General features: G+C 38.2%; 1 protein-coding gene across 22 annotated transcripts in view; it reads right to left on the reverse strand.

Annotated features, from left to right (window-relative positions):
* The window catches only part of LOC136446143 (bromodomain adjacent to zinc finger domain protein 2B-like), a 49,967-nt gene that overhangs the window by 13,209 nt on the left and 17,399 nt on the right, over nt 1–19,359 (reverse strand). For 4 of the 22 annotated variants that reach the window (XM_066444433.1, XM_066444451.1, XM_066444441.1 and 1 more), the window contains 25 exons: nt 18,943–19,161; nt 17,928–18,002; nt 17,360–17,560; nt 16,655–16,952; nt 16,270–16,333; nt 15,914–16,028; nt 15,435–15,536; nt 13,688–13,868; nt 12,847–12,954; nt 12,318–12,379; nt 11,983–12,048; nt 11,069–11,122; nt 9,310–9,342; nt 7,218–7,304; nt 5,712–5,756; nt 5,259–5,291; nt 4,586–4,651; nt 4,187–4,249; nt 3,834–3,911; nt 3,567–3,678; nt 2,960–3,099; nt 2,206–2,313; nt 1,461–1,570; nt 803–877; nt 281–410 (listed from right to left, as the gene is read on the reverse strand). In XM_066444433.1, coding sequence (XP_066300530.1) covers nt 281–410; nt 803–877; nt 1,461–1,570; nt 2,206–2,313; nt 2,960–3,099; nt 3,567–3,678; nt 3,834–3,911; nt 4,187–4,249; nt 4,586–4,651; nt 5,259–5,291; nt 5,712–5,756; nt 7,218–7,304; nt 9,310–9,342; nt 11,069–11,122; nt 11,983–12,048; nt 12,318–12,379; nt 12,847–12,954; nt 13,688–13,868; nt 15,435–15,536; nt 15,914–16,028; nt 16,270–16,333; nt 16,655–16,952; nt 17,360–17,560; nt 17,928–18,002; nt 18,943–19,161 — 2,625 coding nt within the window. Of the gene's footprint in view, nt 1–280; nt 411–802; nt 878–1,460; nt 1,571–2,205; nt 2,314–2,959; nt 3,100–3,566; nt 3,679–3,833; nt 3,912–4,186; nt 4,250–4,585; nt 4,652–5,258; nt 5,292–5,711; nt 5,757–7,217; nt 7,305–8,630; nt 8,697–9,309; nt 9,343–11,068; nt 11,123–11,982; nt 12,049–12,317; nt 12,380–12,846; nt 12,955–13,687; nt 13,869–15,434; nt 15,537–15,913; nt 16,029–16,269; nt 16,334–16,654; nt 16,953–17,359; nt 17,561–17,927; nt 18,003–18,942; nt 19,162–19,359 lie in introns of all 22 variants that reach the window. The other 18 variants (XM_066444437.1, XM_066444434.1, XM_066444435.1 and 15 more) reach the window with 18 other exon arrangements.

The following is a 19,359-nucleotide window of genomic DNA, read 5'->3' on the forward strand; positions in this document are numbered from 1 at the left end:
TTAATCAAATCATATTCATTCATTGTATCAAAAATATGTGCAAGTAGGTAAAAAGACAACACCTATCATTACTAGGTCTTGTGGGAGATGAAAGAAACCTCGTAATCTTGTACTTGTAAGTTTAGTGACTATGAAAAAATTACAAGCTGGTGTGTTACACCAATGGCGGTTCTACTGGCTATAGAGATAAAGATATGACCATTTGAGTAATTCACTTCATTACTTCTGCCAATGTGATGGGTAAATGTAAAATGTGCAGATTAAGGGAATCTTTCACTACCTTGCCGGGGGTGTTGGCAACAGACATAGTTCCAGACATGTTGCTATCCTCCCCCATGTTAGAGTTCTCGTTGGACATGCCCTGTCGCGAGTACGGGCGGTGGAACTTCTTCGCCCGAATGATGCGCAATCTGGAAAAGCAGACAAGTTACACGTTTGCAAGGGATGCTGGTGTGATAAAGATTTCCATCTTTTTATTAAATTTCTAGAGTAGTTACTGGAGGTAAATGACTTATTTGAAAAGTTTGAAAAGCTATTTGTTTCTAGCATATCACTTCTCAGAGCTCTTTTATACAGCTTTCATTATATAGCTTATAATCAACACAAGTTATATATCATAATCCAGGCTCCATAATCAATGTATTTTTCAAAGTACATGTAATAACGTCAGGGTGAAGATTCTAGAACGTATCAATGAAGTTCATTAACGAGGGAGTACTGTAAGCCTGTACACTTTTGAGAACTGAATAAACAATTCTTATTATAACTCTTGCTTGTGAAGAATAAGAAGAAATGGACATACTTTCTGAGCTTGCCCTCTACGATCCACTTGTCCCTCCTCAGGTTGGACATATGTTCTATACTGCTGTCTATCTCTCTGTGGGAAAAGACATATCATATGATTAAAACGTCAATGCGGAATACTATATAACTTTATAAGCTAGAGAGAACAGTTTGTCTCCACTTTGTTTCAAGAAAAAACATTGGCAAATCCTAACTTCATCAAAAATTGTAATATTTTTCACCAAACTGAAATTAATAAGCTTTGATATCATTTTATATTCTGTCTTCTGTTCTTCATGTTTTCTCTTACTTTCTTTCTTAAGTATATAAATCAGTGAACATCCTTTTCTTTCGTCGATGAAGGTTAGACATCCAGGTAATACGATACATCAAGTAACGATAAACCCTTTATTTGCATATCAATTCATAATTTGTGGTTAAAACCTGCTGTTCGACAAATCTCGTTCAGAGTCACTTACGAAAAGTAGTGGATGCTACTTGAAACGTCTGAATTTTTCCAAAATCATATTCCGTTTCTTGAGTAACTGTTATTTGGCATATCCTTTTCTTTCTCTTGGATGTATTTCAAGACATATCTGCAACTACGCACACTCTACAAAAGTTCAGGAAAACTAAGCCCAACTGTTGATACATGTTTGATGTCCACATGAACTTACCCCACCACAGCCCTACTGCACAGTAGTTCATTACAGATGAAGGCCAGAATGGCAGCCTTCTGGGTGGGGGAGTGGGCCTGGAACGGGATGGTCTCTAACCGCTGACTCATCTGGAACAGAAGGTTCAGAACAAAACATTTAAAAACACTGTAGACTATAATTTATCCTCATTATCTAATTGATATGACATTTTTGTCAATGGTCAGTACTGCAAACAGGGCTGCCTCCAGCTTTAAAATTTGTCTGTCCGACTTGTGATTTTCGTCGTTAAATCTGTAATTCTAAGGCCACACTATTTTAATTTCTTAGTTAACGGAATTTTAAAAAAATGCTTGATTGGAAAATCAACAGGAAAACAGAATCTCAGAGGAAAGTTTGTACTTTGGTGCACACAGTTTCAGAGAGTGAACAGGGTCAGGTGCAAGTTTTCACCCCAGCCTTCTGTTTTCAGGATTTTTTTGGCTAAAATTAAAAAAAAATCTGGTAACCAAGAAATTAAATTGGTGTGGCCTAAGCTTACAAATTTAAATTCATTTCATCGATTTCGTGTCATGAAGTTCAGTTTGTTTGGACGGAAGGCATGAAATTCTTGTCTGCCCCAACAATCCTAGGTTAGATATACAGTGAAGTATAGAGCCAAAGAAATAAATAGTGCAATTTCAACAATCTCCCTGATGATGCATGTTTTTTTTAAAGATGTTAGGCAGCAGGGAGAAGGTTAAAGTGTTACAAAGTCTACACTAACCTCATCCTGGAAGCCGTTCCTGCCCTGTATGAAGAGCCTGAGGATCTCGGACAGGTTTCTGTGGTCGATGTCTGCATCGTGGAGGGGGACCCGCAGTACTGTGGCACTCTGGGGAGAGAAAAATGATGTTTAGGCAAGGGAATAATGTATCTAGCGGTTTAAGCTCTAACTACGATGTTAATCTTGTTGGTGCCATAAAACCAGTGTATTGCAAAATTATCAGATTCAATTTTACACCATGACATTAAGACCACTTTGCAGATGCATTTTACAATGCACTGTTGACTACTTCTTACTTGACTTACTTACTCTACTATAAGCACAAGTTAGAATGATTATAAATAAAGGCGTACAGTCAAAACTGCCCCTGGAAAACCACTCACGGGACCAATAAAATCTGGTAACTATAGACAGTATTCTTAATGCTTGTGTCATTGGAAAAAACTATCTAAGGGACCTCCAAAAGAAATGGTCACATCATGCAGCCAGGTGGTCCTTATGTAGAGGTGGTCACTTGTACAGGTTTGACTGCAAACATAAACATACATGTACATGTAGCATCTGTCCTTCTTGTCAGAATTAGTGGAAGGTACACTTTTCATAATCTGTATAACGCAAACTCCAGCTGTCCGGGGGTTTCTGGTGTACTAGGCAGTAAGGCGGTTACAGGGCGGCTAGCAGTCACAGGAGGCTTGATTGAAATCAGGCTACACTTTTCAGTAGGCTAAACATTTGCTGTGTCCCCTGAGCCTACCTGCATGCCAGGAATGACCCCTGGGTCCCTGAGAGCACACTGCAGTAGGTTAGCTAACATGTCCAACACTTCTCTCTCTGCCTCCTCCTCACCCAACAGGCCCTGCTGCATCTCATCCAGCGTTGGAATGTCTTTCTCATCTGGAGAGAAAAAAAAACAGTGAACATACGGACAAACTAGCAAGCCACATTTGCACATTGTTTGAGTATTTCTGTATCTATATTCTGCATTTGTATAGCCGGTATATTTTCCCCTTCAGTTATACAAATGTATTATGCTGAATAAATTCTTGTCACACCTAACCCTCGAAATTGTTTCCATCAAGTACAGTTGGCGTTGTTTAAAGCTATATAATGAGGATGCCCTTACTGTACTTTGTGGCAATGAGTCACACTCTATGACAGTACTAGGGATTATTTTGCAGATCTGTATGCACATGATCAGACAATGAACAGGCATGCCACCCAGTGAAACATAAAGAAAAACTAGTTGCCAGATCTTCTGTGGTGCCTTAATGGTCAAATAGTTAGACTAAGGAATAGATGAGATGATCTATCCTCAGCTGATACTTTCTAAAAGTTTTCTGTATGTCTGTTTCTGCACTCACCCATATCCAGCACAGAACCAAAGTTATGGAGGAACTCGAACACCATCATACAGTCTGCAAAGGCGTTGCCTGGCAACTGCATCCCAGGGATTCGCTTTAGGATGGGTAAGGGCTGAAGGATGTACAGAAAGTTGCTGTTAAAACAAGGTAAGTACAGATCTACTGTTGGCTGGTAACATTCAACCACACTTATCACAGTTTAAAGGAATCTGAACTTTTTGATTCACTATTTCAAAGGGCAAAAAGACTAGCAGCGAGGCCCCCTACCTTAGCCTCCTTGAGTTGCATGTCTTCCACAGGTTTCTTTAGCTCCTTGGCAATCTGCAACTCAAGACGACGCTGCTCCTGTAGAGTGAAAGATTCATTTTAACGTCATATCAAAGGCATCTGTTTATCATTATTGTTAAGGATGATCCTTCACATGTATGCTATAGACCAGATCATAGTGCTGAGTTTCTGTAACAAAATTGTAATGTTAAAATTAAAGTGATAGCTGTACCAACCAAAATTTACAAAATCATAATCTGTCGGCTTATATGCTACAACTGGAGAATTCTCAGTTTGCTTCTTTTACCAACAAGCCAATAATGATAAGATGTAAAGAGAAAAAAAGACCTCACCATCTTTCTCTCCCTGGTCAGTTTCTTCTCAACCTTCTTCTCCTGTTTCATCCTTTCTCTCTCCTGGTAGAGAAGAGTGACAAGATCATTATCAAAAATGTCAGCACTGCTACAGGGAGGAATCAGTATACGGGAAAGCATGTTTGCAAAAGTTGCAAACATTTTCTACACTCAGTTGACAGATATTATAATAAATATGAAAACAGCAAATTTCTATAACTTGATCTTGATAAGTTCATGCTTTCTAAATAAATGGGTTAATGGGTTATCTACATACATTTCTTTCATTTCATATTCTTGTCAACTTTCCTTGAATACGCAAACTTAAACATGCTCCATTGCTACTTCTTTCATTTCCACCTTCTCCCCCCTCCCTATTACTCTTGGCATGTCCCTAACCTCAGCCTTTTTCCTGGCCTCCAGAGCTCTAACCAGCATCATGTGTTGTTTTCTTCTTTCCCTCTCCTGTATAAGCAACAAAACCATGCTGTTAGTCCTAAACTTCTGTCAACAAAACCTGACTTTGTGCTTTTTCAAGTATTCTTGTACCTTGGCTTCTTAGCTCTGAGGTGGGACTATTTAAAGTGAGCAGAGAGGATCATACATGTATTAACAGTTAAAGATGTCATTAGTCTCAGGGTCAATCTCAGTGTTAAATGAACAGTCGTAACAGTAACACCTCACCTGTAAAAGCACTACAATCTACATGTAAAGCCACACCTTGCCAGTCACCCAAAAGCAAAACAAAAAGGCCCGCCTGCCTTACGTTGCTTAGGAACTTGAGTTCCCTGAACAACTTTAAAAGCAGAGCAAAACCATTTCGTTATGCAATGTCCAAAAGACTGTGTTGACCTATCATATTGTTTGTGTTCCTCACTGATATAAAACATTAGTATTCATTTTCTTGTCTAATGGGACAAGTAGAAGGAAAATCCAATCAACTTTTTGACAATTAAATATAGTACTAAAATTTTATATTCAGCATCATTCAAAATTGCCTGCCGAAGTGAAGAGGATTGTCAACACGGTCTAAAGGATGCAACGTCACTGCCTGTAAGCTTTACTGACATACCATAAACAGCAGCTGCCTGCGTCTCTCCTTTTCCTAAAGGGTACGCCACAGAACAGGGTAAAGTGAGGGGGCAAAGGTCAAGGATGCATTGTGGGTAGGTAAGGTTAGTGGGGCACAAAAAGCAGCATTAACCAAAAATACTCAAAACATGCTTGCAGCACTTTTTGCAGTATTTTCTCTACTTAGTTTAAGCTAGCTGCTTGGTCTAACTTATGGACTGCCTCAAAACCAACTCCATTCCTACCAAAATGTTTTCATAAGAAAATCACACAATCTCCAAACCATCACCACTTTACAAGTATGTGCAAGTCATAAGGAGGCCCTTTTTTTACAGTTCATTAAAAGTTTTACTTGTTTACAAACTGAGTCCATACAGTAGTCCACCAGTATTTACCTGTCATTTTTCAGGCAGTCCATAATACAGACAACACTAGATGAAACCTTACAACTCACCTGATTTTTTAGCATGACTTGCTGTTGTCTTCTCATTTCCCTCTCCTGAAAATGATTAAGAAATGATTATAATTCCATTACATTGTCAGTCCTGCCATGTGATGCTTACAGAGTACAATTGGCTAAGCTTACATCATGTAGAAGCACAGAGAAGCGGAAGGTTGAAGGATAGCTGAGTAGGAAATAAAGTAAGAAATTATCGGATGGTCACAAATACTGTAAGGGGAGTGATGAGGGGGGCCGTAGGTCTAGTGGAAAATGGGATTTTGCCAAAGAAACATAAAGTATCAATATAAAGCAATTCTCAGCAACAAAAAAGAAGGACAAAGAAATCTTCAGCAGTTTTCGGTGTACAGTAGAAAAAAATCAGGTATGAGAAAGCTCAAAGCAATACAGCCGCTACAAAATCATCAACAAGGAAAAAAGACAGTTGACAAAGAACATAACTGCACTGCAATGAAATTATCATAAAGCTTTAGTTCCAGCAAAATCAGTCAAGCTTCCTGAAACATTTTGCAAGCTGGAACAGTGATAGATCTCTGAGTTGTAAAATTTAAACCAACAATCAATCATAATCACAGCAGCAATGGCAACAGCAGCGGCTAATATAAGCAGTGGTAAGGGATTAATCACATTGATACAACACAGGAACACCTAAAGCACTTGCTCAAGGGTTCGTACAAGCAACTCTTTAACTCCTTAAAGACTGAAAAGCTCAGTAGGCAAGAAAGATGTTGCATTCTGTGAGAGCTGTGAAGTCATCTCATCCTGTTTAGTTTGGTTGACTGCATTGTACAAGCTTTTTTCCTTTCCTTTGTTGGCTTACACCTACTTTTTTTCACTTTCCACCACAAAGATACTAGACCTAACAAAGTTTTGAATTGGTAACCCTTCTTCTTGATATTTATCTATCCTCAAATAGAAATAGACATTTTCAACTGCCAGTCCTGCCCATCTCATAAACATCTAATCCCTCCGCATTTTGATGACACTTTGGGAGACTCAGAAATGTGAAATTCACCATTCTTTGTGATTTCTGAAACTGTACGAACCCCACACAACAAAAACACTCAAACCAAACTACACAAGCCACCATCAAATCACAAACAGGACAACGGACCCATACTGACGATACCACTGTGACATCAACAAGCAATAAAGCATGGGGAGGATGCAAGGATGAGAAGGAGTAGCTGAATGGGGTGCCAAATCATGAGCTATCTTTCCTGCAGCATAGCGGGCAGCAAGGTAACACAGAAACCAGGTTTGCCTCATGGTAGGGAGAATTTGGATGGAAGTACATGTATCTTCTCCTAAATACATTCTGGTTTTGAATAAAACCATTTGTAACAGGAATTACCAAATCTTAAACAGCTCAATAGGGCAGAGAGGAGTGAGGGAAAAAAATGTGATTATCACTGACAGTATGAGTCAGTGAAGTTAACATGTATCGGGCCCCATGAGGCAAATGAGGCATACTCCAAGGGTGAAAGTTCGAGTGCGTACCAGCCATCCCGTGGTAGCGAACGAGGGGCATGCGAACGTTTGCACGTGCACGCCCGGCTGCCAGCATGCTGCAGTGACAGCAGGAAACTGAGTAGCAGTGGAGAAAATAGTCCAGTTCAGATAGAGTTAAACAAGATCAAGAGCTTAATTCTCTCCTGGTGTTAGACCAAAGCAAAGCACCTCTGTGGAAGATGTGAGATTAAGTAAGCATGACATATATCATTAGTGATATCATAGTCAGAATAACTTAAATTAATTTGAATTAACACTTATACATGGAGATTCTTTAGTTTGAGTTAAGTATAACCTCTGTGCAGTCTCTTTGTCAGCATCAAGAAATATGTTACGTATTTGGTATACATGGATTTTCACCTCAAATTTGGTGCTTCTTGCATACATTTGTGTACATGTCAACGTTTCGTCAAATGAGGAAGAAGGATGGATAAACTATCATCACCTAAACAGGTATGAGTGAATGATTAACCTTTGGAAAATGTCTTCTTTTAAAAAAATTTAATGTGCAATAATGTACATTGCCTTCTGTTCATTTTAGGTGGTTGAATCACTGACATACTGATGATAAAAAAATACCTGCAGTGCAACACGTACATACAATTTTACATAAGACATAACATCGGCTTCTGTTTTTATATGAGATGATAAAAAATTCTGATTTAACAGACAAAGGTGGCTAAAGGAAGACTGTAGTAGAGTACCGTGGCTTGCTGTGCTGACTAAAGAAGAGTTAACGTTACCACAGCAGTAGACTTTTTCTTCCTTTGAATTTCATATCTACGTTACAGCTAACTCATCTGGCTACTCATAACACTGCACAGGACAAAACAACCAACACCAGCAATAAAAGAAGGTGAAAATAGACAGCCAACTGATTCTAGAGTCAAACTCTTCACAAAAATTGTATTACATGTATTTTTGACATACAATGTACCTAAAGATATACAAACATGTACCCATACTTTTTTCTTTACGTATAGTTTGCTTTGCAGTCACCATTGTTAAGGAAAACACAAAATTTCAATAAAAGGTGTAATGTGTAGTGATAAGGAAAAATAGGTGCTGCATTTCTATGCACAGTTAAGGTGAAAGCCATATAAAAGACCTTACTAAGCCTACAAGTATCAAGCAGCTTCTAGCCTTGAGATTTTCAGTGTTTTTACACCTTGACAATCACATGATTGATTAATACCAACACCGCCTTAAGCCAAACTTGTAAGCAGTTATCCAAGAGGTTAATATAACCAAACAGGTTTGAATGATTATCGGTGATTTGTTGTTAGTTGGTGAGAACTCCAAACCTAAATCAGATAAAAGAAAAATCAAAGAGGGATTTCCAAAACCAAATGCAGAAAGGAAACCAAACCGAAGGAAAACCCAAATTGTTGACTTTCCAACCTTGGCCTTTTTCATGGCTTCTTCCAATCTTTGCTTGTCTTGAAGTTCTTTCCGTTTCTTTCTTGCCTGTGCATGCAAAATCACTGGTTACTAATTAACTACTGTCTTCCACTAATAGTAGTTACTGTCTACAGGACTACTGTCACATGGTAATACCCAGTAACAAAGAACTTTGAACAGAATCAAGAGGAAATGTCAAATTTAAAGAAAGTGACAGACTGAAATCATCAGAACGTATTTTAGTGGCTAGTACAGAATATACAGGTTATATCACGGATATATGTAACTCTTCTTTTGTACACGTACACACTTAATTATCAGTTATTAACATGAAACACATTTCCTTGTTACAAAGCACAGACATGTAAAAATCTCCAGGACAACATTAAGTATAAAGTTAATATTGTCTCAAATGCCAATATATCCAAAATGTGTTTGTCTGCCAATGCCTTAAAAGTATTATATATTTTATAAATGCAATAACATTTATTTTTGACAAGTTGGAAATGAAAACATTTTGCACATGTACATGTACATTTGTACTGTCTGTGCTTACGGACAAGGAACAAGGCAAACCGCACACTCTAAGTACAATACTCAGGAGGTAATGATCTATTGTAAGTCAGGTTTTAGAAGCACAACAATGGTGTACATGTATAGGAAGAGGAAACTGAGATACCATGAAGATTTGTTGAGCCACTTTTTGCCTCTCCTAGTGCAGTGGTTAGTCGTGGAGAGAGACAGAGAGGAAAGGTTAGCATGAGGTGGTGGGAAAATAAACGGGCAGAAACGGTTCCGTGAGTTTGATGTTCCAAGACCGATGATAAGATGATAACAACGGCTATTTCGGCTGTTATACAATTTAAAACACACCCTTTCTTTATCTTAGGGCTGTTTCTTATATCATTTTCTTTCTTATTCCTCCTTCTTTGACAACCTTTCAATTTATCTTGGACTGAGATAGTATCATCGGATCTTTGAAACCGAAGAATGATTTTTTCAACCATGCCAAATGCATGCATTCAACCAAAATTCATGAAATAAAACCTTTTATCAAAGCAGATTCTTCCTACCAAAGTGATAAAGAACTGCTTTAAAAGGTTTATCAAAAGCTTTTCTAACTTTTAGACCAAGTTGCTGACTAAACTTTGACCAAGCATATATAAAGGTAATGGGGTGAAAGACAGATTTGGATATACAGTTAGCTTAACATATACATTCAAGGGCTTGGAACAACAGATTATGCAACTATGACAAAGTGTCAAAGTAACAAGGAGTTAATGCAAAAGAGAGTGACGTTTGAGGAGCATATTATGGAATAGGAAGTGAGCTACATGTATAACCATGGCAACAGAAAAATGGTTGAAACCCCCACTGGAAATATCATAGCACAGATGCAGTTTTCTTCCACTGTACACTGTTTATTAACATTTTTTTTTTTTTTCTGCAGAGCAACAATTTCATGTGTGTCCTACAATTTAGAAGGAGGACTGTCATTGATAATAAGATAGGCCAAATAGTGCAATAAACAACAAAGTACAAATCAGTACAGGTGTACAACATGGAAGAAGTCTGACTGAAGTTTCCTCACCCCCACACCAAACACTGTACAGGGAGGAAAGCTGGTGCTGTGGGAATGGCATCTACCTATTCAGTCAGAAAAGAAGTTTTCACCGAAAATATAGAACAAGGGATGTCGGCAAAACTTACCTTTTGTGATACCTGTATGGCTTCCAGCATCAGATACCACAAATGTTCTAATTTATGTTTTACATTAATTGTGGATTTTGAATATTCTTAAAATTTAGTTGAAAGAAAGGTGTGTTTCTAATTGACATACCCACGAAAAACCATGGTTAGTGGTATCAACCAATCTGTTTCTGAGTACTAGTACCTGTTTAAATCTACCGGGTACAAGTCTTTACCATCAAAACTATCTGTAGATAAGATCTAAAACTACTTATCTGATGCTAAATATTATTGTAGTCAGGGCTGGAACTACTTTGTGGGATGGTCTCAAATATTTGAACTTTGTCTTCAATCAAAATCTTCTCTTTAAAGAAAAGATGTTTGTTTTCATAGTAAGCTACTGATCATTGTCACATGACCAATGTTGACCAATGGTATTGTTTTAATGTTTAGTTGAAAAGTTGAATGTGAAGTTTTGCAGTGCAAGGTACCATTGTTTCTGCTATACAGCATAATCTTGAAATTCTGAGTGTCATAAAAAAACAGTAAAACATTTGTTGTATTACTTGTTTAAGATTTTGAACTAATTTGGCTTCATTTATTTCATGATGTGAAACCAAAATTCTTTCTGTGCCCCTAAATTTTCAGTTCAGGTGCACCAGTGCAGTAAATTTCGAGCCATGGATTTCATTTATGAACAATGTGCAAACTTTGAGACCATCCCTGGAGAACACAAGGCCGATACGTACTTCCAAGATCTGCCTCTGTTTCATCTGCTTCTGGAGATGGACTTGGACTTGATACTGCATGGTCAAGGGCAAATGAGGAATGACCTTCAACTTGGCAATACCAAGAAAACAAGCTTGTTCCATCAACAAAACAAAAACAAAAGCTATTCTAAAGGGACACACGAGGGGAGATGTTGTAGTTTAGAAGTTTTTAGATAATCCAATAAACTTAAAGTAAACACAAAACATGGAGTACTTAGCGAAATAGTCAAAACTACTACCACTCAATTAACATAGTTGATAATTTACAAGAGTTAAGTCTTTCCGTTTGAGACTTTTTAGAGATAGCTCTAACTTCTTCTGGCTAACCTGACAGAGGAATACTACATACTTGGTATTGTACTGGAAACTACTCTAAAACTGTAGGGCAAGATATCTTTGCACTTGGTAGAGTTTTCTAAGTTTTACGTAGGGGAAAAAGATCATGCAAAAGTTTCAAAATCCTCATGGCCAGAGTATGTGAAGTGAGCACCTCATTTGCCCTTGCATGCATTCACTATACTTCACTCAAAGAGAATCTAAGCACAAAGTTTCTAGGAAAGGACTTTCTATAAAAAATGCGTCTCCTTTTTGCTTAGGAGGGGGGATGCATGCTTCTGGAATTCTTTTCTTTTTCCTCAGACAAATCATTTTGAGTAATAGACACACACACATACCTCTGTTGTTTGCAGTATTATCCAGAAAGGACAGATCATAATCATAAAAAGCACTAACAAATAACATCAGAAATGTTTCACGGACAGGACCCAATACATATCCTTCAATCACAATTTTTCCCGTCAATTAAAATAAATGTCCCCATGATCACAAGTGGTATGGTCTAATAGTGTCATTTTGGACTGAACCAAGTCAGAAAAGAGGTAGGTCCACCATACCTCCATGAGTTGCTGGGCCTTCATCTCTTTCTCCATCCGGATCTGTTCCAGACGCTGCATTTTCTCCTACAAAAACAAATTTCTTTCACTTAAAAACAGATACTGTAATACCACATCTTTTTCATCAGTTTTCATCAGTTTTTACAGTTTTCATCAGTAGTTTGTGCTTATATATAGTACAGTACAGTACATAAAAAACCTAACCTGTAACGTTGTACTGCCTACAAAGCTGGTGTGTTACATTGTAGGGGTATTATGGTCTATTTATGATAGTGGATCATAACTTCCCACTGTAGAATATAGGTGACAATAGTGACAGGATATGTTGAACCAACCTGTTGTTTGAGGAGTTTGATTCTTTCTTTCTGTCGTCTTTTCTCTTCTGCAGCCATCATTGCTGTAAAGACAGGGAATACATCAAAATCAAGGTTATTCTACTTCATCAGAAAGAGAGAAATGCCAGAGAGATACTAACAAGAACACTCTAATGTAGTATGCAAGGATAGCCAATCTATGGATAGTAGAAATCACTTTGGGAAATACCCTTGAAATTAATCAACAGTAGTCAAGTCATTAAAGATTTTCTTCAGGTATATCCAGTAATATAAGGCCACATCATTTTAACTTCTTGGTTAACAGGATTTTAAAAACAAATGCTAGATTAGACAATCAACAGGAAAACAGAATCTCAGAGGAAAGTTTGTACTTTGGTGCACACAATTTCAGGGAGTGAACAGGGTCAGGTGCAAGTTTTCACCCCACCCTTCTATTTTCATGATATTTTTTTTTGCTAAAATCAACAAAAAATCCGTTAACAAAGAAATTAAATTGGTGTGGCCTAAGCAGTAAATAAGTCCAACATACATTGTTGTCTCTTGGCTTCCTTGGCAGCCTGTACTTGGGCCTGTCTCTCAATTTTCCTCCGCAGCTTGGCTTCTTGCACCCGTTTAGCCATCTCTGCAGAAACAAGGGCTGAAGTCCATAACATGTCATACTTTGATTTATGCTGGTGCGTGCCATAGCAAAAAGGAACAACATGGAACATACAGACTTTTCTACTCAAAACACAAAATAACATTCATAGAGAAACACAGAAGTAATCTACAAAACAAAACTGAAACATAAAGACAGTGGCAATCTTTATCATAATGAACTAAGAAAACAAGCATGTAGCCTTGCATGCTACCATTCTTTTGGTAGCATCTATGTCACAATAGCAGGACTGCCGTCTGATGCTTATAAAAGGAACTGCATAGTATTCACATACTGTAACTGCATTTAAGTTTGTGGGGACTTAATTTTGCGGTAAGCAGAAAATTGAGTTTTTGCGGCGGTTTTAGGTTTGCGGTTGAAACAAAGTGATAGGCGGGCACAAGACAGAACAAGCATTTTCGAAGTAAAAAGGTCTCCACGAAAACTGAACTTAAACCACAGTAAAAGTATTCTGCATTTACACAGTATTCCTCTATTTGCTACTGCTGAAACCATACTGTAAATGCAGAAATGTTTGCGGTGGTTTTATGTTCTGAAGAGTTCACCGCGAACTTAAAATCACCGCGAAATGACTGTAGCACTACTACCACTTAACATGTTTCAAACACAAACTTAAAACCACCGTGAACACTCCATTTTCTCCCTACCGCGAAATAAAAACCACGCAAACTAAAATGCATTTACAGTATTCAGCAGCATTTTCATCACTCACCTTGTTGTTCCATCTTTCTTTTCATCCTCATCTCGACTGCCTTCCTTGCGAACTCTTGTTGCTCCACCTTGCGGTCGTCCCGTTTCTTCAGCTTTTCGGAAGACGGCGGTCTGCCCCTGCGGACGCCATCTCTTGTTCGCTGCAAGATTTGTTCTTCTGTTAGGAGCACATATTCTGTTCCCTGGAGGGGAGAGGTCAGAGCCCAAAGGTCAGAGGTCAGAAGAAGCCCAGAATAAGACCTTGTTTCTCTATTTAGTAGATGCCACTGGTTTACTCTATAGAGATGGATTCTTCCAGAACTGCATGTCCTATCTTATTACACCGGTAACTTTATACTTGGTGGGAAATCTAACCAAATTAAAAGTCTCCATAACAGAACTAAAGATAGGTTGGACTGAAGAGAAGCATTGCTCATTCTGCTGACTTTAAGTTGAAGAGATTTTCTAATTTCAAAATTTAGAGTGCCCAGTTACATATATAGCTGAGTTGGTTGGAGACAGATACATGAACAATGAAAAATGTAGCTATCAAGTATAGATTTCCGTTAACCTTCTCCCTACTGCTAACCCTGTAACCAATACAAATTTGATGCCAAAAGGCTACTTTTGGCATCAAAGGTTAATTTTCCTTCTTTTCATACAACAAACTCTACTACCTTTCCTTCCTACTTCACAATTTGTAATGGGAAAGTTACTGGTCAGGTTTAAGGTATGGTCTAGGTCGATGGCAGCACTTTTCTTTTTTGTGCCCATCTATATACATTTTTGCCACAAAAGTGCCTTAAAAATCATGTTGCTGGGGTAGTAGTTGTGAAATTGGCATTTAATGGTCTTAAAAAGACCTAAAATCACCGTTTTCCTCCTGTTATTCACTCATCCGGGCACTTCCGGTAAAATGCAGGTCAACGACCTCTGCGAACACGTCATTTGACACACAGACGCGCGAAAAACAGTTTTTCCGGGGAGGGAAGAAGTTAAACGACCTTTGACCTGGCCTGGCACTGGCCCCTGATTGGTCAGGCTGTTCCATCAAGTATCAGCACCCGAGTAGGGTGTTGGAAACTGCAACTTTACCCTTACGTTTGCGGTCAAACAGTAACGCATTGTGAGAAAATAAGGCCAAATAACAAAAATAGACCAATATATCTACCAAATCAGAAGGGGTTTTCGTTTCTAACTTTTCTTTTGAAAACTGCCTGCCACCGACCTGGACCTTACCTTTAATAAAGGCATTGAGGTGGGTAGGATCCAAGCAAGGTATTTGTTTCAGAGATTTGTTAGAAACCCTTTCGAACATGTTACTGAGACAGTGATACAAAGATGAGGCAGAGGAAAATATCAGTTAAACCAAAACCCAACTGCAAAATAAAGAAGAAAACAGAAAAAGGTCATATACAAGCACCTCATTAATGCAACCAGGCAAAGGAATATCTTAATAACTGGCATCAAAATTCAGCTCACACATTTGAATGTGGTACTAACATCAGTGACTGTTTACCAATGTATGTCATCACAATTGATCAAACAGGTATGGACAGGTAAAGTTAGCTTTCTGCAAAGATTTTATTTTTACATTAGATATGGTTAACATTAGCTTAATCTGAGACTGTTACAATAGTTTTTCAAGCTTAAAACTTTTCGTGCTGACTGTCTAGTTATTTATCTTAACATGATAGGCACAGACAATGCCAGCCTGTACTTAAGAAAAAAACTTTTTAACCACACTCGTGCACAGTCTATCCACTCACATTTGCACCATTCCTGCACTCGATGAAGTCTCCGATGTTTGTCTTGGGGCTGAAGCTGAAGTTCTCCCGAGTCAGGTCCGTTATTCCACATCTGTCCAGGTACTGGGAGATTTGTGGAGAGAAAGAATGTTCATCAAAACAGTTCCTCATTTCTTTTTTGAGTTTGTTTGGGCCTTTATTCATTATTTAAATATATGCAAATTAGCCTAATGACCACTATTGAGGCCATAAGGGAAGAGATAAGGGCCAGATTAAATATACAACATATATTCTTTCAAAAATACATATTTTGTCTCAAGTTTATAAAATCTTAGTTCACATGCAATTTTCCACAAGAGCAACTTGTTTCAAAGAATTAACTAAATACTGTAAAAAACATGATACGTCTGATTGCACTTTTGTATTTTTTACTGGAGAAGGAAAAAGTGTGCAAAACATAACTAAATCCAAGAGGAGCATGTCAGATTGTTATGTCTCACCCTCTGAACCTCAGGATAAGTGCGTAGTTTTTTCCCGCAGGGCGCCAGGTAGCACACATCCCCCTTGATGCCTCCTCCTGGACCAATGGCTCGGATTCGGGTCTCCCTTCTCCAGCTGTTATCGGATAGATGAAGATTTTACAACTAAATTAAGACATGTCCTCAAAAAAGAGATATCTCTGTGACTTACCTAGTGCTCTTAAAGACAAAGCAACTAAGTCACCATATGCAAGATTTTGTAATCTATCATAAATCCAGATTTCTACATGTTTAAATCAAGTTATCAAACTAACAAGCAAAGCTGATTAACAAATACGTGCAAGTACATCCACCACACTACAGCTAACAACACTTACCCATGCTCCAAAGGTATTCTAACTTCTCTCAAGTCGATGATTCTTCTTCTTTTTCTAAAGCCACCTGCAACACAAATCAATTCATCGCTTAAAATTCAATTTTTTTCAACATTTTACTATCTAGTAAGTACTATGCATTGAAAATTTGCACACACTGTTTGAATTCTATGTCATGTTGCTGCGGAGCAAACAAAATGAAAAACCACGACTAGTACTTAATTTTTTTTTTTAATTCTTTATCAAAACAGTGTACCAATCATACAATCAAAGGTACCAACAGTTGATGAGAGTAGATGACTTCAAGGACCTAAGCAGATACATATAACACCAAAATTAAAATGCTAACAATATAACAAGTACTTTATACCATATGACTGCTACTTACCATCGTCAAAGTTGTTAGGTATGGCCACATCCGCGGCTCGTTTGACACTCTTGGTTGGCGAGGGGGTTTCGTTAGACTTGGTGGGCGTCGCCGTAGACTCATACGTTTCGCTGCTGTCGTCATCATCATCGTCGTCATCATCGGAGTCTGAGTCATCCTCGTCATCATCATCACTATCATCCCCGGAGTCGCTGTCACTCGACTCCTCCTCAACACCGCGGAACCGCGCCACTAACGGCTTCTGCTTCTTATCAGACCCCTTGGAAGTGGAAGGAGAAGAAGATGGCAGCTTGAAGGTCTGTTGAGAACACACATCAGTTCATTTCAGTACATGATGTTTAAGTATACTGTAAATTCATTTAAATTTTGTTGTACATTGTATTTCGTGATAGAAGGGAAAAGGAGGCTTTCACGATGTTTTAAATTTGCAGTTGATACAATTCTTAAGTACAGTAGAGTCCTAAAAGGGAGACAAATTCGCAGTGTCATAAATTTGCAGTGAAGGGGTTAACGCGAAAACTGTGGAAAAAAAACACCGCAAATGTTTCAGAATTTACAGTAGTTATGCCTAAAATGTCCGAATTGGAAGGAATCTACCAGCCATTGTTTGGTAATCAAATTACCTCTGAATCTTTAGTTTCGGCAGTGTCTTAAACTCTTTCCATAAAAACCTGCTTATAATTTTGACTAGACCTGTAACCTTACCTGAGGGTGTATGATTTTGGACTGGCTAGCTGAAGTCGATGACACAGCTGAGGATTTTGACGTTGCCAACAGCTTGCTGGTGACGTTGGTCGCTGCACTGGTGGATGATGATGATGATGGTGAGCTCAAGGCCTGGGCCCTCTTCTGGAGCTTGTAAAGCTGCTGTTGTTGTTTGATTTGTTGTTCAAACTGCAGCTTCAACTGAACAGAAAATATTTCTTTGCTTAGTTTCGGAAAACAAGAATTAAGCTTCCTAGTACAAGCCTATCCTCAACATCACTCTAAAAACATAGGAACACATAGAACTACAATCGTCATAAAGAACAGAGAAATTGGGTTCAAATATTTGATATGGTAACGATAAATACTTCATTGCACTAGGTTCAATTGCATAGATTTTGCAGTAGCTAGTGAATCATTCAAGTCTTAATATTTCTGAAACATACTTTATCAGCAACAGCAATTAACAGTGAGAGTACTGATGCTGTGATAGATGATATGAGTTACATTTATTATTTATTTTGTTCATATTAAGTCTTTATATAGGTTCCTTAAAAACTTGTTTCACCTGTTTGAGTTTTTCTTCCTCCTCCTTTGCTCTCTGCTCCTGTGTCTGCTGACTCGGCAATTTCTGAAGCAAACCCTGTCATCAGTGTTGGGAGGTACAAACCATACATTACATGTGCACCCAAAATTGGAGCTGTGCACCTAATTATATTGTGTCAAATTGAGCTTAACTTGTTGCATATTTCACTTCTGTCAAAGATGTCAGTCTCGATATTAGCAGGTTGAGGTAGAATTTACACTGCTTAATCATCTCTTTAGATTTACTTTTTGGCTGTCATCTGCATGTTTATCTACCACTTAAGTATTGTTTGTTTGCTTGGCTTATGTGCATAAAAAGCTTATCCAATAACACATCTTATCGCACACAGAGATAAACAGCTTCATTTGCATGGAAATTGTCTCTTAAAGCATTATCATTGTCTGAATACATTTGATGTTGAAACCACAGGAAATTACACCCATATCATCCCTAGTCAAAACTCCTATATTTTGAATAAGATTGTCACTGTTTCTGCCATCTCCATGGTGAGGTTGTGTTCGTTTTGTTATACAGGGGTCAAAATTTACTTTGGGGAATAGGTGCACCTTACCTAAAAATTTAGGTGCACAGAAAGAATTTTAGGTGCACAACATAAAATAAAATGTCAGAACGTAATCACAAACACTACTGCCTCTCTTATAAACTTAAATCTGTACCTTCAAAATTTTAAACAAGTAATACATCAAACAAAGTACATATTGCTTTTTCTTATACTTAAATTTCAATAATGTTCTATATACTAGTGTACAATACTGCCTTTACCCTATAGCCTACAGAAATATCTAGGTGCACCCACAGTCAAACTCTGTCTAAAAGAAGTGGGTCTGCCTCTAAAATAAATCTGATGACCTTATAAAACAACATTTATCCTTGATCTCTGTAACAGGAAAATGGCCTTGTAATGTTTTTTTTCTCTCAAAGGAAACAGCACAACTGGGCCCCAGTTTGAAGATGTGACCAAACTGATTTTCCCTACCTGTTGAGACAGAAGTTTCTGAGCGAGCCCCTCACTAGGCTTGGTGGACATGAGGCTCTGCTGAATCAGCTGTTTGGGCTGGGACGTTTTCTCCTGCGAGATTTTGGTCAGGACGGGAGGACTGAGAGACTTCTGCTGCTCTTCTCGCTGTTTCTGCTGGAGACTGTGTTTGATGGCGAGCTTGGCGGGACTCCGGATTGGGCGAGGGCTGGCCTCCGTCTGGATAAGGTACAATAAAAGTGTAACGCTCCGACGTTAACCGTTTTGTCTAACAGAGAATAATATAGACTCACAAAAGTTTCCACCAATTCAACTGCCATCTTTATAGTCAAAGCTTATAGAGTCCATTTCATTTTTCTGTTGTTTAAACTACAAGTTTTTAAAACAGATAAGCTTTTATCTAGCACATATGTGTAG

The sequence above is a fragment of the Branchiostoma lanceolatum genome, chromosome 12, assembly GCF_035083965.1.
Source record: "Branchiostoma lanceolatum isolate klBraLanc5 chromosome 12, klBraLanc5.hap2, whole genome shotgun sequence".
Taxonomy (NCBI): domain Eukaryota; kingdom Metazoa; phylum Chordata; class Leptocardii; order Amphioxiformes; family Branchiostomatidae; genus Branchiostoma; species Branchiostoma lanceolatum.